This window comes from Lithobates pipiens, unplaced genomic scaffold (genome assembly GCF_037356315.1).
Source record: "Lithobates pipiens isolate NorthernLeopardFrog02 unplaced genomic scaffold, aLitPip1_a1.2 Scaffold_1, whole genome shotgun sequence".
NCBI lineage: Eukaryota > Metazoa > Chordata > Amphibia > Anura > Ranidae > Lithobates > Lithobates pipiens.
The window spans coordinates 191,493,476-191,516,323 of record NW_027507685.1 but is presented as its reverse complement, the minus strand read 5'-3'; the positions used below and the strand labels follow the sequence as shown (position 1 = coordinate 191,516,323).

At 41.6% G+C, this 22,848-nt stretch overlaps 1 protein-coding gene across 13 annotated transcripts in view; it reads left to right on the top strand.

Moving 5' to 3' along the window:
• HUWE1 (HECT, UBA and WWE domain containing E3 ubiquitin protein ligase 1) overlaps window positions 1–22,848 on the top strand; it is a 226,822-nt gene that overhangs the window by 69,703 nt on the left and 134,271 nt on the right. For all 13 annotated transcript variants that reach the window (XM_077479218.1, XM_077479208.1, XM_077479201.1 and 10 more), the window contains exons 6-21: window positions 1,585–1,737; window positions 1,831–1,893; window positions 3,839–3,916; window positions 4,016–4,063; window positions 4,147–4,215; window positions 5,128–5,227; window positions 8,626–8,726; window positions 8,838–8,988; window positions 11,614–11,741; window positions 12,376–12,516; window positions 15,896–16,001; window positions 16,217–16,321; window positions 16,659–16,760; window positions 17,374–17,454; window positions 17,568–17,674; window positions 19,967–20,144. In XM_077479218.1, coding sequence (XP_077335344.1) covers window positions 1,585–1,737; window positions 1,831–1,893; window positions 3,839–3,916; window positions 4,016–4,063; window positions 4,147–4,215; window positions 5,128–5,227; window positions 8,626–8,726; window positions 8,838–8,988; window positions 11,614–11,741; window positions 12,376–12,516; window positions 15,896–16,001; window positions 16,217–16,321; window positions 16,659–16,760; window positions 17,374–17,454; window positions 17,568–17,674; window positions 19,967–20,144 — 1,711 coding nt within the window. The remainder of the gene's footprint in view (window positions 1–1,584; window positions 1,738–1,830; window positions 1,894–3,838; window positions 3,917–4,015; window positions 4,064–4,146; window positions 4,216–5,127; window positions 5,228–8,625; window positions 8,727–8,837; window positions 8,989–11,613; window positions 11,742–12,375; window positions 12,517–15,895; window positions 16,002–16,216; window positions 16,322–16,658; window positions 16,761–17,373; window positions 17,455–17,567; window positions 17,675–19,966; window positions 20,145–22,848) is intronic.

Genomic DNA, 22,848 nt, shown 5'->3' with positions numbered 1-22,848 from the left:
TCCTACATAAAAGGAGGAACTGTGACTTATTGTACAGATTTCTCAATGACCTGGAGCACTTGTGTGCAGTAAGGAGTGCTTCTATCATTTCAAGTGTGGAGTAAATGGAAGCCAAGAGCACAAGAACCACCAGTATGTTCTATATATGACAGCTAATTCATACATCACCCCTTGCTATGAAATTGCATTGTGACAACAACAAAACTGTACCTAAACTTTTTTGATTGTGCATTGTAAATTTATTGTAACCCCGTGGAAAAGTCTTTCTCAGGATTGCAGGTTCAAAGGGCACAAATACAGAATTTCTCTTATATTCACGGACCGACACAGCTCCTCAAGCCATTGGGTTGTATACCTTAGCTCTAGGAGAATACTAGGCAAAGTTGTAATACAACACTCAGAACTCTCAGTTCCGCCCATGGGGGCGGTCCCTTAGATATCAACCCTCCTGTCTGCTAGCAGAACTCAGTTTTATTTTGCCTAGTGAAGGAGAAAGACCTAGGAACCCTGCGGTCCCATAGGTCCATGTTTTTTATTTTTTTATGCAGAAGCTTTGCTTTTTGCACAAGATGAGTGATCCTGTGATCTTCTATCAACAGCCGGCTAGGTGACAGGCTGGTTCACTTATCCTTGTAGTCTCCCCAGTCCGGCCATCGAGCGTGTGCAGGTCGCAGCTACGGCTCGGCAGGCCACGTCCTACCTCGGCTCCAGAGGTGGTTGGTGAGCTTTTATGCTCCGGGGCATACATATGACCAGGCTACTGATGTCTGCGTCACAGTATGTCGAGGCCAGTAGCTACCCTGTACTGATCAGGAGTAGATGTACTCCTGAATGTCCCCCAGCTCTTCAGGACTGGTAAGTACAGCTCTCCCTGTTCTGATGGGGCTGAGCAGCTGGGCATTCCCTGGGAGGTCGATTCGGGGGCCCCCTCCTCTCCCTATCTTCTCTCCCCTGTCCCTATCTTTCCTCCCTCCCCCTTCAGGAGGCAATGCTGCATGTGGCTGCTGAGCAGTGTGTGTGTGTGCCTATATAGGGGCTCTCTATGGGCTCTCACCTGACATGGGGGGCTGGCTGAATGGCGGTGGTCCTGGGACCTGTATGGTATGCCCTTGAAAGGTGCCTGTGAGGGTCTGCTGGGAATGGTGCAGCGCTGTGGCTTTGCAGGTTTTTTTTTTTTATTTTTATTTTTTTTTATAGCTACCTTATGATGATTGGCAGTCATTTTTGGTGTGGGCAGAGCAGGCCGACTGTCTGGGCTTCAGCGGCCATTTTCTATATGATTCCTATTCAAGGCACTGGCATCCATTTTCTGGAAGCCTAAACATATTTCAGTGTTCCCTGACAGCAGCATGGCTCATGGGCTCTCACAACCTTTTTTCTCTGTGTTTCCCGTCTGTGTACTGGATGCTGAGCGGCCAATTTACCAGGTTTTGTCGAGCTCTGATCTAAGGGACCGCCCCCATGGTCCCAAACGCTACAGATTTTACTGTTAAGTTTATAAAGGTTAACAGAAAATGTGTTTAAATATACTGACGCTGTTTTTTTGATTTTTTTTTTTTTTTTTTTTTTTTTTTTTGTCCTCAGCACTTAACAACATTGCTCGCCTCTTCTGACATGCAAGTGGTACTAGCTGTGCTAAACCTTCTCTATGTCTTCAGTAAAAGATCTAATTATATCACACGTTTGGCTTCCGAGAAGAGAACGCCGTTGTTATCGCGACTCCAGCATCTAGCTGAGGTGAGCTCCTTGTGTAACCTATGTTCACCTAGCATTAATGTGCGTAGAGGGAAAAAAACGTTGCTCACTTGTACTTCATCTTGTTTGTTTCAGAGCTGGGGAGGGAAGGAAAACGGCTTTGGTCTTGCGGAATGCTGCAAAGACATGCAGATGTCGGTAAGATCATTACTGCGATACATATATTTTCAAGCTGGTCTATCTGAAAGATATGTAAAGTGAACAGACTGGGAGGGAAAAAAAGTGATTGCTTTCTGTGGCCATGACCACACCATTTAGTATAAGTTAACCGCATCATAGGCATAATAAAACTGCTGTCAACATTTAATTGGCGAAAATGGAAAGCTTGCTTCATTAATACTGAATACGCAGTTCATTGATAGTTTGCCTAGCAAGCCAGAAATTGAATGTAGAAAAAGCATTGTTTTTTTAATTTGTGTTTCTATTTGCGTTGTCTTTTGGTGTCCATACGTAAGTGTTGTAGAGGTGTGTTTAGAAAAGCCAAGTATGGGGAGAGTTCAGAAAACCAAAATTGTATAGTTTTCTAGTTATTCTGTCTGATTTAGGTTTGCTTTCAAGGACAACCTCACCTTTTGAATTTTTAACTTTTTTTTTTTTAATATTTATCCACCCCAAGTGCAGGCAACCTGCTCTAACATTTACTTTTGTCACTGTTCTTGCAATGCTTCTTCCACCATGGTTCCATCTGCCTCCTCATAATACGCCATGCATTGTTTCTTTGAGTTAGTTGTACTCAGAGCTACCACAGGAGGCTGACATGGATACAGGTCCATCCTTGGGAATGAATGAGCGTGTGATGCAAATCTGGAATGTGTACAAAAGTGTATTAGACCAGGATGCCAGGGGTCTGGGAGGTGGGGAGATTTATTTTAGTACAAACTCTAAATTCAGTCATGTCAAGGTTTGTCTAAAAAGAGTCTGCCACCTTCTGGCTGGAAATAGTAAATATGAACTGTTAATGCTATGGTACATATTTACCAAAAATAATGAGCTGAAGGGAAACGAATGAAGTGAATACTATAAGTTGTCTGTGTATGAGTGATGAATAAGGCTGGCCGTATACAGAACTTATTTCGTTCCTGCAACCACGGGTTGCAGGAAAGATATTCATTGGATTCCCCATCTACTTAGACGGTGGTGTTGTGGAACTCCCTCCTGCCGGGCTATTGACTTCTCCCGGTGGGGAAAGCCATCCCTGCCAGAAGACAGTGATTATTTCTAGTAGCTATAGCAGCCGCTAGTGATAAACACAGGTAAAAACCCTGCATGCTGGTTATGCCCGAGTTGATCGATCAACTTGGTACATTCAGCTTGCACGTACTAGGTTCGAATCTTAGCCTGTTCCTGTTAATTTAGAGAGAGATTAGCATTTATTGGATCCCATAGCACAACAGAGTTAGACTGTGTAGATGACAGGCTACTTGGAATATTCATGTGATGATCAGACACCTTGAGATGGGCACTCCACCCCCACCCCCCCATTTGGGATAGAGTAAGGAAGAGACCCCTGTCAGATTTTTTTATTTTATTTTTTCACCGCCATCTGTGTCCCATTGCAGAGATTTCCCTTAATTTCCTGTCCCATAGTCAAACAAAAAGTGAGAGGAAAACCCTGCAAATTAATGGAATTTCTTGGGGACCCTCAGGTCAGCAGTACTAGTGTCCCCCATTGGAAGATTTCCTCTTACTTTTCTAGGGACAACAAGACAAATCTAGAGGGTGAATCTCCCTAATGGGGTCACAGACAGCAACAAAAACTGACAAACATTCTAAACCCTCTATGCTCTATCAAAAATGGGGGGGGGGAGTTTAGCCTTTAGTTAAAAATAGCCTGCCATGTTTGTCAATCTTGATGACCTCCCTTTTAATGTGTAAATGGACAAACAGACCGCATGCACATCAGAGGAGTGAAAAATAAAAATAAATTATATATATGTATGTGTATATAATATATAATTTTTATTTTTTTATTAAAACCTACACACATTTACACAGACTATAGTACAATGATAATTCAGCCACGCTCATGTTCTATATTTTTTTTATTTATTTTTTTTAATCCTTTTATCATGTGTTTCTATAGAAATATCCCCCCAGCGCCACCACTCTACATTTTGAATTTTATGCAGAACCCGGGTCCGAAGTGAAAGTTGAAAAAAGGGTTAGTCTCTGGTTGTTCTCTAGATTTTGCTTGGTTTGGTGTATAACTGGTTTGGCAAATGAAAAATATGAGGATAATATTTTTTTTATTTTGTTTCAGACGTCTAGTAACACACTACATTATATACACATAGAAGAACTTGATAAGGTAACAAACCAGATTTTTGTGTAGCTTCTGTCAGGAGACTAGAATTGTAATACCTGGTATTAATGACTGCTTTCACTTTCTAGATTTCTGAAAGTCCCTCAGAGATCATGGAGTCCCTCACTAAATTGCACAGCATTCCCAAGGACAAACAGGTAGAATGTCATTTCATCCTTTTTTAATGGTAGAGTATTATGACAGTAAAGTTGTATCATTCTTTCTCCCTGCCTTGTGGGATTTAAATTACTTTCAGCAAATTGGTTTCTGTAAACCAGGGGTGGGCTCTCCAGCTGATGCAGAACTACAAATCCCATCATGGTTCTGGGAGTAAGTGTAACTGCCAGCCTTACAATGCCTCATGGGAAATGTAGTTCCACAACAGCTGGAGGGTCCCAGGTTGCCTACCCCTGCTGTAAACTCTGGGAAGGAAAGTCATTCCAGGGCCACATAGCATGTGTAAGATGGCCCTATTAATTTTTTAGATTGACGCCAAGTTGCACCTGTTAGAGACAAAACCTAATGTCAGCGATTTATTCCTTGAACAGGCATTAGCTTTGCTTGGGCCTGGGGATTACTAAAATAATGGAGAAGTATAGCTAAAGCTATATTAGCTATGTTTCCCTTATGGGTCACAAGTACAGTTAATTCTGCAGTCCTGTGAATCGTTTCAGACCTACAGAGGGCTGAAGTCTGCTGTCAGCTGATGTCACCGAGCTGGTACAGTCTCTATAAAGATCCTGACCATATGGTAAATGATCCACCCAGAACCCTGGACTGGCAGCTGACTCAGCCAGCCACTCCAGTGAGCACGGGAGGGCAGAACAAAGAGCCGGAGACTGACGGTCCCTGACTCTCTAACAAAATGCTTAGAACTGAGCGATCAGCGGTCTTTGATCCCTCTGTTCTTCCTGCAGAGCCAACAGGGGACAGATGCAGCATCAGATTGATGCTGCACCCACTTTGGGGAGTATAATTTTTTTCTAAATCCCAAACTTAAGTATAGTTCTTGTTTTGTGTTTGTTTTGATAACGTTGTGTTTTTTTATTTTTTTTTATTTTACTGTGTAGATGCTTTTATTCACCCACATACGACTGGCACATGGTTTTTCTAATCACAAGAAGAGATTACAAGCAGTACAAGCAAGACTGCACGCTATTTCTATACTAGGTATGTATCTTTTGTCTTTCCATTCAGTTATGCAGAAGTCCTATCTTTTGTGGAATTAAGAATTCTATTCTATTCTTATAGCTACTGTGTTTTTAAAGCCCAACTCTAGGAATATTAAAGGAGTGGTAAATTCAGAAGGTTTTTTTGTTTCATTTTAATGCATTCTATGGATAAAAAGCCTTCTGTGTGTAGCAGCCTCCCGAATACTTACCGAAGCCCCATATCTTTCCAGTGACGTCCAAGTGTCTTTGCCATCCGAGGCTCTCCCTCCTGTTTGGCTGAGGCACAGTAGTGCCATTGGCTCCTGCTGCAGTCAGTCAGCCAATCGGGAGAGTTAGGTGGCATGGCTGGCCTTGGCTCCGTTTCTGAATGGACACAAAGCTGTGACTCGGCTCATGTGCACCCGTACCAAGTTGCTTGCTGTGGGAGCAATTAACGGGAGGGAGGGGCCTGGAGCACAGAAGAGAAGACCCCAAGAAGAGGAGGATCCAGGCTGCCCTGTACAAATCCACTACACAGGGCAGGTTAGTATAACACCACTGTGCGGCGGCACAGTGGTGTATCGGTTAACACTCTCGTCTAGCAGTAAAAAGGGTCGCTGGCTCAAATCCGAACCACAACACTGCCTGCTTGGGTTTTCTCCGGGTACTCAAGTATCCTCCCACACTCCAAAGACATGTAGTTAGGGCAATTGGCTTCTGTCCAAAATTGGCCCTAGTATATGAATGGGGACCTTGGATTGTGAGCTCCTTGAGGGTAAGGACCAATGTGAGTGTGCAATGTACAGGGATAGAGACAATTGTAGACACTCATTCAGGTTGAATTGGATGGACTGGTGTCTTTATTCAACCTTACTAACTATGTAACGTTTTTTTTTTTTTTTCTTCTTCTTCCCAATAACTATTAACAATCGCTTTAAAAAAAAAGCCACCCTTGCCTTGATGCCCTCTGTAATGCAAGGGTTAAAGGCTTGTTCTGTCGTAGGGGTAGAAGAATAGGGGAAAAATACCTTAATCCTTGCTCCAGCAATGTCTCTCCAGCACTGAAATTGCTTCAATGCCTCTGTAAGCTAAGGCCAACAACAGTTGCACTTCAACCTCAGCTTACAATGCAACTAATGGTTTAATGTCTTGGTATTGTGCATAATGCCAAGGTTCTGCCTACAAACTGGAGTTTTTTGGCTGAGGAAGAGCGTGCTGGAGCGTAGAGACGGGCACGTAATACAGCCAGCACTGTACTTCTCTAGACATAGCATGCAGTTTATATATCATTCAGTGCCGGGGCAGCCCTACTGCTAGAGTGAATTTAAAATTTTCCTGTAGTTGGGATATACCTTTTTGGATGATCTGTATACCATGGCTACATCATAAACTGTAGTTTCTTCAGTGCTGAGATTTCAGGGAGGAGATTTTCACTGCAGCCTGTATACGCGCCCACGTGTGTGATGTCACTATCGTGTCTACTGGCTATTTCTGAGAACAAGAAACTGTCCTCTCCAGCATAAGATACAACTGAGCATGTGCAAGTCGGCTACTCTGCCTGTGTTAGCTGGCCTTCCCCAGATAGACAGTACAGGAAGGGGAGGATCTGTGCATACAGGATAAAACAATTTTTACACAATGCAGAGGATTAACCCCTTAAGTTCCACAGTCAGTATAACAAGCATGCTATGCTGCATATACTGACTGATCTTACTGTTGTGGGTTTAGTAACACTAATGTCTAAACCACTGGCAACAAAAGTGAGTACACCCCTAAGTGAAAATGTCCAAATTGGGCCCAAAGTGTCACCATTTTGTGTGGCCACCATTCTTTTCCAGCACTGCCTTTAACCCTCTTAGGCATGGAGTTCACCAGAGCTTCCCAGGTTGCTACTGGAGTCCTCTGCCACTCCTCCATGATGACATCAGAGAGCTGGTGGGTGTTGGAGACCTTGCACTCCTCCATCTTTTGTTTGAGGATGCCCCACAGATGCTCAACAGGGTTTAGATTTGAAGACATCCTTGTCTCCGAAGGGAGGGGATCATGCTCTGCTTCAGTATGTTCACAGTACATGTTGGTATTCATGGTTCCCTCAATGAACTGTAGCTCCTCAGTGCTGGCAGCACTCATGCAGTCCCAGATCATGACACTCACCACCATGCTTGACTGTAGGCAAGACACACTTGTCTTTGTACTCCTCACCTCGTTACTGCCACACACGCTTGACACCATCTGAACCAAATAAGTTTATCTTGGTCTCATCAGACCACAGACCATTCCATGTCCTTAGTCTGCTTGTATTCAGAAAACTGTGGGCTCTCTTGTGCGTCATCTTTAGAAGAGGCTTCCTTCTGGGACGACAGTGATGCAGACCAATTTGATGCGCCGTATGGTCTGAACTTTGAGGTTAGCCCCCACACCCCTTCAACTTCTGCAGCAATGCTGGCAGAACTCCTACTTCTATTTCCCATAGTCAACCTCTGGATATGACGCTAAGCACGTGCACGCAACCTTTTTGGTCGACCATGGCGAGGGCCTGTTCTGAGTGGACCTTGTCCTGTTAAACCGCTGTATGGTCTTGGCCATCATGCTGCAGCTCAGTTTCAGGATCTTGTCAATCTTCTTATAGCCTAGGAGATCTTTATGTAGAGCAACAATTCTTTTTTTTTTTTTCAGATCCCCAGAGAGTTCTTTGCCATTAGGTGCAATGCTGAACTTCCAGTGACCAGTGTGAGAGAGTGATAACACCAAATTTAACACACCTGTTCCAGCATTCACACCTGAGACCCTGTAACCCTAACTAGTCACATGACATCTGGGAGGGAAAATGGCTAATCGGCCCAATTTGGACATTTTCACTAAGGGGTGTACTTAGTTTTGTTTCCAGTGGTTTGGACATTAAATTTGCTGTCCCCTCAAAATAACTCAACACTGCCATTACACTGTTATACAAGCTGTACACTCACTTTTTGAAATTGTGTGTGTGTGTGTGTGTGTGTGTGTGTGTGTGTGTGTGTTTGTGTGCACTAAAATGAAAAATTATAATATATTTCATTTATTGCAGTATATATTATAGGCAGTGTGTGAAATTCTCCATTTAACACATTACCTGATCTCGCACATTGCCTGTAACATATACATACTCAGACTATAAAAAAAAAAAAGTGTATTTGCTTTTTGCTTTGAATGTACAAACGTATCTTAGACTGAATCCCTGCTCATGGGCCTCAGACCACTTCCAGGAAAGTAAACACATTCATGCTTGACTGTGTGACCTAGAAGTAAGTGAATGGATAGGACTTTTGAGAAGCATGTCTGTTCTCTCCATTTTAAACTTATTGTGGAGCCTTTTGAAAGCATTCTGGTAGAAATCTGCAAAAGTGTAGGCCATGACTTAAACTCTCTCTTTCCTTGCAGTTTATTCCAATGCATTGCAAGAATCGGCAAACAGCATCCTCTATAATGGTTTAATAGAGGAATTGGTGGATGTGTTACAAATAACAGACAAGCAGCTAATGGTATGATCTTCTTTACAAGCTTCTGGTTTAATGTGTCTGGGAGTGTCTCCAGTTATTATATTCCTGAAAAAAAAAAGTGTGTTTATACATTTATATTATATTTTTTTGTAGGATATTAAAGCTGCATCTCTAAGAACACTGACCTCTATAGTTCACCTGGAAAGAACACCCAAACTAAGCAGCATCATAGATTGCACTGGAACTGCCTCTTACCATGGCTTCCTTCCTGTTCTAGTTCGAAACTGCATTCAAGCTATGATAGGTGAGATTTTATACTGTGTTTTTAATTTTACAATTTTATTAAAGTGAAATACTGGCTTTAAAGGGGTCAGTTTGTTGTCAAATGTTATCAATTGACCTTCACAGACTGTGTGGGATGCACAAATACGAAAAAAAACGAAGGTTTTTGTAAATTTAGGTTGCTATAACCCTTCCAGCACCTACCAAAGAAGTTGTAAAAAATTTAGTGATTATGGTATCTTTTTCTGAAAATGAATCTTTTAAAGTGGTTGTAAACCCTTACAAACCACTTTGACCTACAGGTAAGCCTAGATTAAGGCTTACATGTAGGTCCAAGAAATGTCTCCTAAACCTATATGGTTTAGGAGATATTTACAAAAAGACAGCCACCGCTGTCTACGGCGCATGCGCCGTAGACAGTGGTGCACTGAGCAGGCCGCAGATCGTGGCGACATGCCGTGAGTATCGGCTCCCATGCGCATGCGCGGGAGTGACGTCATCACTGCTCCGGCGAATCACAGCGCCGGAGCAGCGAGACCCGAAAGTCACTCCTGGATCCATGGCAGCGGCAGACATGAGACGGAGGACCGCTTCGGGGGCTTCGTTATTCATAATGAGCTAGTATGCTATGCATACTAGCTCATTATGCCTTAGCCTTGCAGGTTCCTTTTTTTTATTTTATTTTTTCAACTGCCCTTACTTCCTCTTTAAAGCGGGAGTCCACCGGGACTCCGCGTTTTTTTTTTTTTTTTTTTTTTTTAAAGCCAGCAGCTACAAATACTGTAGCTGCTGACTTTTAAATAGTGACACTTACCTGTCCAGCGCGCCCGCGATGTCGGCACCCGAAGCCGATCGCTCGCTCGTCTGTCAGGTCCTGCCGCCGCCATCTTGGGTATGGGAATCAGGAAATGGAGCCTTTCGGCTTCATTTCCCGGTTCCCTACTGCGCATGCGCGAGCCGCGCGGCGCAATCCGGACGGTCCCCGCTGCCTCTGGGAGCTGTGTGTTTCCCAGCAGGCAGCGGGGCACTTGCTGAAGGGGGCGGGCGCTTGCGGAAAGGGGCGTAACGTACGCCCCTTTCCGCAGAGAGCTAGCCCGGAAGTGGGTGCAGTTACCTGGATTATCCAGGTAACTGCACCCCCCTCCCCCCTGAAAGGTGCCGATTGTGGCGCCGGAGGGGGGGGGGGGATTCCGATGAGCGGAGGTCCATTTTAGGGTGGACCTCCGCTTTAAAGGATCACCACTGAATAGGTGGTTTTTTTTTTTTTTTTTTTTTTTAATCTCTATTTGATTCTAGTGCTGAACTGCCCAGCTGCTATGGCCAATATAAGGGATGATAATTATATGTGGCATATGATGGGAGGTGCTGGGACAAAGGGTTACAGAATATATCTTTGGTTTCAAAGATGGGCAGGAACAGAGTTTGGAAGTGTTTTTTTTTTAGGAGTTATTGGTCTAGGTGTAGCCAAAACAAGGCCATATTTTGGTATACTGGTCCTTTACATATAATGGTTGGAGAGATAGACAGAAGAACTGTCTATTGATTGTTACTATGTTACATTACAGGTCTTCATTCATGTTTGTGGTACTGCCATAGTTTTGAAGGTGTTTAGTCCAGTGGTCATATGCTTGTTGAGTACTTTTAGTATCATCATCCTTCCTTTTTTTTTTTTTTTTTTTTTGCATCCGGAAGAAAGTAGTTGCGTCCGGAAGAAAGTGTTTGCTAGCAGAATATTGGGGGCTCATAAGTTGATGAGGCTTTTGTACCACCTTAAAGTGGAGCTCCACCCAAAAGGTGAAGTTCCGCTTTAAGCATCCCTCCTCTCCAAAATATGCCACAATTGCGATGTCATTTTTGGGGGTGGGGGAGAACAGGTACCTGCTCCCACTAGTAAGCTTGAGCGCAATTTATCCTCTTGTTGTAGCTGCAGACTTTTAATAAACACAAAAATAAGTGGAATTCAGCTTTAAGAGGCAGTGAACAGGAATGTTGACTACCATCCTTGGGCCTCTTTCCCATGAGCATCATTCATTTAGTCACGTTTTTTTTTTTCAGTTTAGATCAGTTTTCAGTTTACAGCAATCTTCATCTTTTTTTTTTTTTTTTCTTTGTTGCAGAGGCCAATCAGGCAACAAGTTTCTTGCCTAAAAACAGGCATAGGTGAAACACGTGTAAACCCTTTACATTCATTCTGTTTTAACTGATTTGGATGCTGGAGGTTTTATTTTTTTCTGATCTGAACACACGTGGATGTAGGCAGATTTAAACGGATGATTGTTTACATCTGCCCACTTAAAGACCTATATTGTGGTTTAGTCTGGATCCTTGTGAAAAACTGACAGATGGATCTAGACTGAACGCCTGTGTGAAATGGGCCCTGCTTTTTTTTTTTTTTGAGTGCTTTGCTAGGAAGGCAGGGTCTTGCGTTCAGCATCCACTATGTCTAAGTGGTACAGGTCTTGTCCTGCATATGACTTTGCCTATGCATACATGAAAACTGTGCTTTTAAAATGGCCAACGGTGTAATGTACTATTGATAACTGTTGGTATATAATGTATGTATCATTTTCAGCTTTGGGTAAATGTATGGTTTGAATCTACACAATTATTAATTCTGCCTGTGTGACTCTTTTTTTTGTTTTTGCAGACCCTACCATGGAGCCATATCCTCACCAATTTGCCACAGCTCTCTTTTCCTTCTTGTATCATCTAGCCAGTTATGATGCTGGTGGGGAGGCATTGGTTTCCTGTGGCATGATGGAAGCACTTTTAAAGGTACTTATCTCTGTTAAAAAAAAAAAAAAATGACACTACTGTTTTTTTTTTTTGTTTGTTTAGAGACTATAAGGTCCTTGGTACCCTTTTTATTTTTTTTCCCCTGAACAAAAGACCTAAAGAAAGTACAATAATTAACAAGGCATGAATATCCAGGGAGATGGTGGGGTTCCAAAGCAACAAGATAAGGAACGCAAACTATTTTTGGAGGCTACCTTCCTGTGTGTGATTACTAGGTCATCTCTGAAATAATCTGTTTGGGTACCACCCTGGTCACCACTCTCTGTGGTGACTCAAGCTGTCAGTGACAGTTGTGATTGCGATTCATTAGCCACCCTACTGCACCAATACTTTAATTATCTTGTCTTCAAAGATCTTATGCCTTGCCAGTTTTTTTTTTTTTTTTTTTTTCTTTTCTTTTCTTTTCTTCTAGATAGGGGTTTAAGTGGGAACAGCAAAGAAAAAAAGTCTCTAAAATTGCATTTATGTATTGTTTTTAGTGCTTGATTTTTTTTTTTTTTTATATATAATTTTTTTGTTGCCATTGTCACCATGGCAGCAACCTGCTAATATGCTGCCAGTTACTGGGTTGCTAAGAGTTCTGTACTTTCTCTTTTGGCTTCATGTTTCTTAGGTGATAAAGTTCCTAGGAGACGAACAGGACCAGATCACATTTGTGACGCGTGCTGTCAGAGTTGTGGACCTCATTACCAACCTTGATATGGCAGCCTTTCAGTCTCACAGCGGGCTGTCCATATTTATTTACCGTTTGGAGGTAAGAGGTTTTTTTTTTTAAATATAGACTTTGCAACATCCATACTTTGGTCAATAAGTAGAAAATATTTCCTTCATAGCGAATTGTGTTTGGGGGTGGTAGAGACTTTGCCCCATAAAGTTCTGCTAGAAAATGTGGCATCTTTTTTTTGCAGCTGTACATAACACAAAACAGTAGCCATTTTTATTTTTAGCTTCAATTAAAGTACACAGGATGTTTTTTGTGGTGGTTATACTGCAGAACACAGGAGGTTGGGACACGGCCGATTGGACACACAAAGGACATGCCAACGGTTATGGGTCACATCAGCCCAAATTTCCCACTGGTTCTAAGATTCTTTCTGTGAGACACTAGATAAACCAACATCCTGTAGATGCTTTAAGCTCACCCTGGCACCATCTCTGGCAAAGTTTGCCTCTGATCCTTGGTTGCTTTTTGAGGGACTGCATCACTTCGGACCTGCTCTTGACATTTTTCATTAGCAACACTACTGGTGACCAGGGCACACTCCTGCCTCAATGCAGAAGGTTTGTGGAAGTATCTAAGGATTTCACTCTGCTCTTCCCTCTATTCCTGAAGGTTTGCTTGATTATCCAGCTGTGTTTCTGGGTACTTTTCCTTCCCTGCGTTTGGTTACTTGGCTCACCCTCTGAAGCTATCATGCTAAACCCCTAACATATTTTCTTGTTCAGCTGTCCATCAGTGTTCTGATATGATGGCTTTCGAGGGCACCACTACTTGTCAGTCTTGGTTAAGATTCCCACTCCCTAGAATCCCCCCCCCCCCCTTACCTTTCTTCACATGAACTTGCCTTTGACAGACATTCCCTACTTGGACTTGCATCGCACCTTTTTTAAAGGGTAGTTTTCTATCCCTGGTTACTATTGGTCCCTTTGATTTTCCCTACCAGTCAATCCTATTCTTCTACTGAGAAAGCTGCAGATCTCCAATCGGGAATATACTCCCAGCTGGGGGTCTGAGATGTGGGGGGTGCTCTTTAGGATGTTATGTCGTAAGAGCGCTCTACTTTTCTATGTTACTACAAGATTAGTTGTCTAAGTCATTGGTTCTCCACCTCAGTCCTCAAGTACAGGGCCATGTTTTGGGAATTTCTCTTAGATAAAATGGCTGTCCAAAATACCAAGCCATTGACTCTGTTTTAAAGCACCTGTGCAAGATAAAGGAAAACCTGCAAACATGGCCTGTTGGGGGTACTTGAGGACTGAGGTTGAGAACCACTTGTCCAAGTAACCTTTTACTCATATTGGAACTTCTTTCTCAGCTGCTAGGGTTTAGGAGTACAAGGTTTGGACTTTCTCCCTTTCTTCTTTGGACCAGCTAGTCTTCTTTTGGACTTATGCTGTCCAAGCTTCCCATAAACATTTTTTTGCTGGATCTGTGCCTAACAATTTTTTTTTCCTTCTGTTGACTTCATCAGTTATTGGTCTGTATTTTGTTTATTTCCCCAGTTATTTTGTTGGATTGCTGGTTTGCTCACCATTTCTCTTAAGTTAGGAGTTTCCCCCCTGGCGGTGATTTCTTTCTTTCTCTGAAACATTAGATTTACTCTCCTGTCTTTCCCCTTGGTCATGGTGATTTCTCCTACAGAGGTTTTCCATCCATCAATTCTGATTCCGATTTCTCGGCTTAGCCCCTCTGAATTTCAGAACTCCTGGAAGGGGAAACACTGCTTAAAAACATGCTTAAAACTATCTTGCACATGTGTTTAGGCATGTCAAGAGTTTGAGCATTAGTAGATTCCTTTGGCCAGAAGAATAACTTTCTGGTCATTGGAATGCATGAATGCTCATCCGCTAGACACGATTAGGGGTGTTTAGCGGTTTTCCTGCTGTTCATCCCAATCAGGCCATTGGTGTGTGTGTGTGTGTGTGTGTTTTTTTTTTTTTTTTTTTTTCAGCCTCTAAACGCTCTTCTTCTAATAAACCTGTAAAGCCTATGTTCATGAACATTTTTGTTTTGTTTTTTACTGTATTCAGGTCATAGTTACATAGTAGGTGAGGTTGAAAAAAGACACAAGTCAATCAAGTTCAACCTATGTGTGTGATTATATGTTAGTATTACATTGTATATCTCTGTATGTTGTGGTCGTTCAGGCGCTTATCTAATATAGTTTCTTGAAACTATCAATGCCCCCTGCTGATACCACCGCCTGTGGAAGGGAATTCCACATCCTTGCCGCTCCTACAGTAAAGAACCCTCTACGTAGTTTAAGGTTAAACCTCTTTTCTTATCATTTTAATGAGTGGCCACGAGTCTTGTTAAACTCCCTTTTGTGAAAAAGTTCAGTATGGTATTTGTATATTGAAATCATTTCCCAGTTTCTTCTCCAGAGAGAAAAAGTTCCGTGCTCGCAACTAGGGATGAGCTTTGAGTTCGAGTCGAACTCATGTTTGACTCGAACATTGCCTGTTCGGCGAACAGTTAACAATTTGGGGTGATAGTGGCAAATTCGAAAAGCCGCGGAACACCCTGTACAAGTCTATTTCAAACGGGGGGGGGGGGGGGGGGCGCGATCCGGGGGTCCCCTTGTTAATGGGGGCTTCTAGATTCTGATAAGCCCCCCACCGGGGTGGTTTTCGGCTCATCCTTACTCGCAACCTTACCATAACTAATATCATCCAGACCGTTTATCAGCTTTGTTGACCTTCTTTATACTAGCTACATTTCCAGTACATCCTTCCTGAGGAATGGTGCCCAGAACTGGACAGCATATTCCAGGTCCAGGTAGAGAGGTTAATTTAATCTGCCAAATCTGTTCATTTTTTGTGGCGTCCCCTTTCACTTTGAAGATTGAAGCACTGTGAGTTGTATGCCCATTCTCCTAAAAGACGATCACAAAATTTTACTTCAAGTTAGGTTATTAATCTGAGCTGCGATTCGGAACATAGTATCCCTTTTTTGGGATATTTCAATTATTTTCAAGTTTGCATATTTTTCCTCAATCTCCCTTCAAAGTATAATTTTATCTTGTGCCATACCTGATCCTGCTTAGCATCTTTACTCCTCCACTGACTGGGCGTCACTTGGAGTTTTCATTGCCTGGGGTAAAAGAAAGAGATGACAGGGGGGAAACGAAAGTAGCCCTAAGCTCCTCTTTGTGTTCTTGTGTCTCAGTGGGAGGTTTCTGATCATTGCATAGATACTGCTGCTTCCACACAAAGCAGCAGTTATGGTCTGCAGCATAATGTAGAACACAGGATTTGTATTTATTTTTTTATTTTTTTATGAAACTTCGGTTGCTCTTTATTAAGAGACTTGATTAGCTTCAGCATACAGTATGCTATCTTTGCATTTACTGAAAATTGTACTGTAGTGTCATGGCTTATCGTTTTTTTCTTTCCTGCCCTCTTCTAATTAGCACGAAGTTGACTTGTGCAGGAAAGAGTGTCCATTTGTCATTAAACCAAAAATCCAGCGCCCCGCTACTGTTCAGGAAGGGGAAGAGATGGAAACGGACATGGAAGGTAATTTAAAAAAAAAAGAGGAAATCGTTACATGAGAACAAACATTGGAAAATTGAGACTTCATATTCCACTGCTTTTTTTTATTATTTTTTATTGTCTTGGGTTTACCTTTCTTTCTTATCCAACCAACCCATCCCCCCACCCCCCCTCCTACCTAATGTTACTTTTTGACATGTTAAATTTCTTGTGTGAAGTAATTGTACAATATATTCCAGTGTCTGATGTGGCGATGGAGAGCAGTCCTGGGCCTTCCACCTCTACTGAACCTCGACCCTTGCCCACAAGTAGTAGCACTGGGAGCATAGTGATGCCACGTTCCGGTAAGGCTCTGATCTAACAAACTTGACTAAGCACCATTTAAAGCTAAAATAAAAAAAAATCTCAATTACTTATTTATAATTATACATTAGGAAAACTGGGTCTTCCTGTGGGAGCTGCGGAAGTGAAGCTTATCACATATCGCCCTTAGGCATGATAAAATTCACAAGAAATAAAGATCTACCTAATCTGCATCTTTGGAAATGTCTGTTATAACCATTAATTGAAAGAATTTTTTATCTTCTAGTTTTTTTTTAAATCTTTAGTGTAATGACAATTAAGATAAAACTGTGGCAATAACATTAACATAAAATGTATAATTTGTATTTTGATTTCTAGGTGTGCAGTGCATTCCCCAAAGAGCGGCCTTGTTGAAATCTATGCTAAACTTCTTGAAGAAAGCCATTCAAGATCCAGCTTTTTCAGATGGCATTCGCCATGGTATGTACCCTGTTTTTGTTTGTGTGTATCTATACCAGAAACGTTTTTTTGCTTTTTTTATAAAGTGGTGAAGGATTAGATTTATCAACATTTACTGCAGGTGCAATAACCACTGCAAGGTGGTTATTGTATTTTTTTTTCACTGCAGTCTAGTAAAAAGTTTCATATGTTGGGGGAATTCTAGAACCTTTGTCAGCTTGCCATGCTCTGCTCCCCTTTTAAGTCTCTTCTCACTTCGGGCACTTTCACACAGGGGTAGTGGGGCTGACGGGGGGGCAGTGAAGCGCCACTTTTTTTAGCACCACATATGCTGTATTCACCACTCTTGCAATGCCCCAAAGATGCTGCTTGCAGAACTTTTTTTTTCCTTCAATTTCAGGGGGGTTATTTTTCAGGTGATATTTTTAGTCCTTTAGCACCTTAAAAACACCCCAGTGTAAAAGTAGCCTTCCTGTCTGGTAAAAGGTTGTGCCCTGGATAGAAAATGTGGCGATCTTTCATAACAGTTCAGACAGTAGTAAAACCGTACAGGGATTCTAAGCTTTCCCCGTTCTATCAAAATTGGGGGAAACCTTTTTATATTTTTAAACCTTTTATTTTTTTTATATTTAAGTAATGGATGGTACCCTTCCTACATCTCTGAAACACATTATAAGCAATGCAGAGTACTATGGACCTTCTCTCTTCTTGCTGGGTAAGTTCAATCACAAATGTAAAACTGTTTCTAGTCATTGTATTCATTTCTGCGTTCTGTATAATCATAATGTGATGTGTTCAATTTTTTTGCGCTTCTTCCCCCGCTTTCAGCCACTGAAGTGGTAACAGTTTTTGTATTCCAAGAACCCTCACTCCTCTCATCTCTTCAAGATAACGGTCTTACTGATGTGATGTTGCACGCTCTTCTTATCAAAGATGTAAGTTGTGCTGCTTTCTAAGGTGATCTTTTTGGGGGTACAAAGCCGTCTAATCTTGGATCAGAAATCCCTATTTCAATGTAGACAGCACTGGCCCATGTTAGGGCCGGTTCACACAGCGATGCGCGGCGAGGCGTCTCCGACTTGCCTCGCCGCGACCTGCACGGACCTCAGCGGCGACTTGCAGAGGACTTCTGCATAGAAGTCAATGCAAGTCGCCCCCGAAGTCGCCCCGAAGTAGTACAGGAACCTTTTTTCTGAGTCGGAGCGACTCGAGTCGCTCCTCTCAGAACGGTTCCATAGCACTGAATGGGGGCGACTTGCGGGAGCGAGGCGAGCCGTGTCGCCTCGCGTCGCAGTGTGAACCGGCCCTAAATTCTCCAGCTGAAAATGGATACATTTGACCTTTCCTATAGAGCAGAACTAATCCATAGGCTAAGGGAGAAATTAAAGTCTCTTTGAATTTTTTGCATTATTGCTGTAGTAGAAGGAAGGGCAAATTGACTTGACTTTTTACATTTTTCTAATTGGTTGTTGGCGTAAACCTTTTTGATTCGTGCCACTCCTGCCTTTTTATTTTTATTTTTTAAATCTATAGATACAACAGTACATATAAAGAGCTTATCTGAGTGAATCAAATAAAGCTGGGTATTAACTAGAATTTCAATCAAACATTCGTAAGGCCCCTACACCGGATCAGACTTTTTGACAACAAACATACAAATTAGCTGTTTTGGAGCAACATCCGACCATGTGTACGCTCCATCGGACAAACTTTTTCGATTTTCATCTGACTTGTTGGCTGTGTGAACGGACAAACTTTCTGGCAACAAAAGTCAGATGGAGCAAAGTCTGATTGTGTGTACAGAAAACCATTGGACTTTTGTACAAAGTACAAACACGCATGCTCAGAACCAATGCAAAAGATCAGACAAACAATACAGAAGTTGACCAAAGGTGGCGGTAAAGAGCAGAAAAAGCACGGTATTTGGTGAAAGTTGGCTGAAAAAGTCCTGCCGTGTGTATGCAATACAAGTTCTCGGCCGACGCCCTTTGTACAAAGTCCGATCGGGTGTATGAGGCTTTATTATAATTTGTACAAAAAATTCTCAGAACATTCAAATGTCATTCAAAAGTAGTTACATATTTTCTTTTTAAACTTTTGATTTTGAAATGAGTGGACTTGCCAAAGAACACCTACACTGTTAGAAATGTATACATTTGAGAAAAATGTTCCATCCTGCTGTTTCAAATTTTTTGTCATTGCAGTCGAAAACGAACATTTGATTTTACCCCGCTAATCATTTGAAAAACAAACCTTGTTATAAAACGTTCTTACAACAAAGAATTTAGAACAGAATTCTACTAGTGTATACCCAGCTAAGCTACCTCTGTTTTCCTTAGCCAACAATTAGAATTGGGGCTTATATTGGTGGTTCTTATTTTTGAAGTACATTTGAGATGCACCTCAAATGCTGGTAAGCAGATTGTCATTGACTTCAATAGATTAGTGTTTCTGACAGTTCTGAGGCTGCATTTGATCTGCTTTCTATTGTGTTTCTTCAGATGTAACACATCCTGCCAAGGTGCGTCTAAAATGCAGGCAGAGCAGGTCGAACAAAGCCTTTTTCTTGTCAAATGCTGGTTTTGTGTTTGAATGCAGGCGTTTGAACTTGCTGTGTTCGAATGGTAAAGACTGTGTTTGACAAGAATGACTGTCTACATGAGCCCATATTGGTTAATACAATTTAGAGGGTTAACGTTTGAATCTGTTTTGCGTAATAAAGTTCTCCTGTTGCAAATAAAATAAATAAGGCCCAATTCTATTTCTCATTATTCATGCTGGACACAATAGTCATCAAAAGTATGTATACTACAATGCCAGGGAAGTGGGGACTTAGAACTTAGTTCTTGCATTTTTGTTGTATTTTGAATTGCTACAAAAGTATTCATGGTCTTGCAGTGAAGATATTGAGAACCAAGTATATGTGTGCATGTATTGCATAACACATCTAGGCATTTTATTTGTTTTGTTTATAGTTTTATATGTTTCCAAAATTGTTCCCTGCTCTTCAGGAAACGTTAAACGAATCATTTCTTCCTTCCAGAGGAACTTGAACCCTATTGTCCTTAGTCAAAATATACAGACATCTTCAGATTCATTAAACTTGGTTTTTAGTATTAGAAAATAATGGTTCTTTTTGTATTTTTTTTTTTTTTTTTTCTTTCTAAAATTGACGTGAACATTTGTTAAATCTTGACATTCTAAACCGAAAATATTTTGTTAAACAGGTTCCTGCTACTCGGGAAGTTCTAGGCTCCTTACCAAATGTATTCAGTGCACTGTGTCTGAATGCCCGTGGTTTGCAGTCATTTGTGCAGTGCCAACCTTTTGAGAGATTGTTTAAAGTGTTGCTTTCTCCGGACTACCTTCCTGCCATGCGGCGACGGCGGAGCTCTGATCCTTTAGGTATGCACCAAAACGTAATTTACAAATTAAGGCCCAACTCTAAGAAAAACTGTGTTATGCTTTTGGTATAGTGGGAGGGAGAAGAACCTCTGTTAGATTTTTATTTCTGTATGTCCTGTTTGAATTTCAAATTAGAATTTCCTTCATTTGCTGTCCTGGTAATGTCTCTTGTATAGAAAGTGTCTGTTAGGAAATCTCCCCTCATTGCAGTAAAAACCTGACAGAGGTATTGGCCCCTGTTCACACTATATAAAGCCCTTGAGTTGAGCAATACCAGATTGGTTTATTGTAATTGATGGCACTTAAAGTGGAACTAAACTTAATCTGAGCACCACAAACCAAAAAAGCTATTTAATTCATTTTTAATATTCAAAGCAGACCAATTCATCCATCCATGTCTCCATGCTTTTATTTTGTTGAAATCACTTTGAAAAACATCCCCATAGCATTTCCGGCCATGACCATCTTGAGTAAGGGCAGATTTATTTACTTCCAGGAATCCACTTGCCCTTAGCTCAGGAATGTAAGCAGACGAGGGTGTTTTGGAACTACACTGCAGATTGCATGAGCATCATGGGAAATGTAGTTTAAAAACACCTGTGGCCAAGGTTCGCCATCACTGGCCTAGACATAGAAACCCAGAAGTAACTGAAGAAATGTAAAAAAAAAAGGCTTTAAAACAAGCTAATATGATATGCTTTTCTTAGCCATTTACTAATGCTAGCAGCATGAGACTTAACCACTTCCCACCCGGCCAATGCATATATACGGCCAGGTGGGAGCCGTCTACTCCTGATAGGACGTTCAGGAACGTCCTTCAGAAGTAGCGGGATCGTGCGCCCGCGCAGCGGCGCGATCCTGATGTGCTCGTGTCACCCGGACATGGCACATCTCAGATCGGCAGGAGGGCTCTGTGATTGGCCCTCCTGATCACATGATGGTCGTGTCCAATCACGGCCGTCATGTGATGTAAACAAAAAGCCGGTTGCTAGGCAATCGGCTCTCCTCTCCTCACACGGAAGTCATCGCTGAGGAAAGGAGAGCAGAACGCTGCAGCCGGCTGATGATCAGCGAGTATGAGCTGTTTTTTACAGCTTTTTACTCACTGATCACCAGTCTAGTGTAATACACACAACACACCACATAGTACAAACACAGTCCCCACATATGTCCCCAAAACACACATGTCCCCAAAACATACATGTCCCTAATAATAAAAACATGTCCCCCACATATGTCCCACTAAAATCACATGTCCCAATGATTATCTGCACACATATGTACGTGATCACCTGCGTACATATGTACATGATCATTTGCGTACATATGTCCGTGATCACACAAACCAATTGTTATACACTTAACAGAATATTTTTTACCAAAAACATGTAGCAGAATACATTTTGGCTTAAATTTATGACAAAATTTGATTTTATTGGATTTCTTTTCAAATAGAAAAAAGAAAATATTGTTTTTTTTCCAAATTTCCGCTTTTTTTGCGCTTATATCGCAAAAAATAAAAAACGGAGTCGTGAATAAATAACACCAAAATAAAGCTCTATTTGTGTGAACAAAATGATAACAATTTCATTTGGGTACAGTGTAGCATGACCGCGCAATTGTCACTAAAAACGCTAGAGCGATGAAAGCTGAAAATTGGGCTGGGAAGGAAGGGGGCGAAAGTGCCCTGTATTGTAGTGGTTAAAGATAGTCATTGATTAAGAGAGTGCAGTTCCAAATGGCAACAGCAAATGGACACCTCCACAGATATCTTCTAAAGCTGATCTCCCACAATGTTTTTAGTTTAACATGATCATTCTGACACTCACTGCAGCAAAGAGTTTTCTCTTTTGATAACTCGGCAGTGATCTACACATTCTTGTATCCAATAGCAACTAGTTGTGATTCAGTTACAGCCATCCAATGTGAATTTTGTTTGGTTCCTATTGTTTGATGTCACTTGTGTTGTGCTGTTTGCCTTTAGAGAGACTGTCATGTGCCCATTCAGGGCAAAGTGACAGTGGCTTATCCACCCATGCTCCCCCCCCCCCCCCTTTTTTTTTTTTTTTTTTTTTTTTTTAATACCCTGCAGGAATCCACCTTGGTTATTCTCCAGTTTTGACCCCTCACATAATAGTGCATCGGACAGACAGTTGTATGATCAGGCTAGAGCACTGTTACATAGGGTAGATTACATGTTCGCTCATACCTGGAAGACCCACTATGTTAGTGATGGAGATGGGGGCATGGATAGGTGAGCGTCCTGAATGGGCAAAGTGGCAGTACCTCCTTAAGCCTGTCTGGGTGCTACTTTATGAATTTGATTAGAATATCTGCATGAGCATTGCATTTATTAAGATATTTGCTTTAATTTACTTTTTTTAGCTTGTCTAGAAATATTGCACTTAGTAATTAAAAATTATTTCATAGTTTGTGGTATTTTTTTTTGTTTAAGAAGTAGTAGAAAACAAAAGGAAACCTGTCAGAATTGAAATACGGGACCTTCCGTTGCTTATTTATTTTCAGTGGCGCCAGCTCTGGTGCTTGTATGCTTGTTTTGAATAATTGCTTGCCGAGTGACTTACCCAGAACAAACATAAAGCCAGTGAGGTGTCAGGACACCTACAGTATATGCAATGGCACCCCCTTGTTTCTATGTTGACATGTTCCTTTTACTTTTCAAAAGGCCTAATGTTAACAGTTT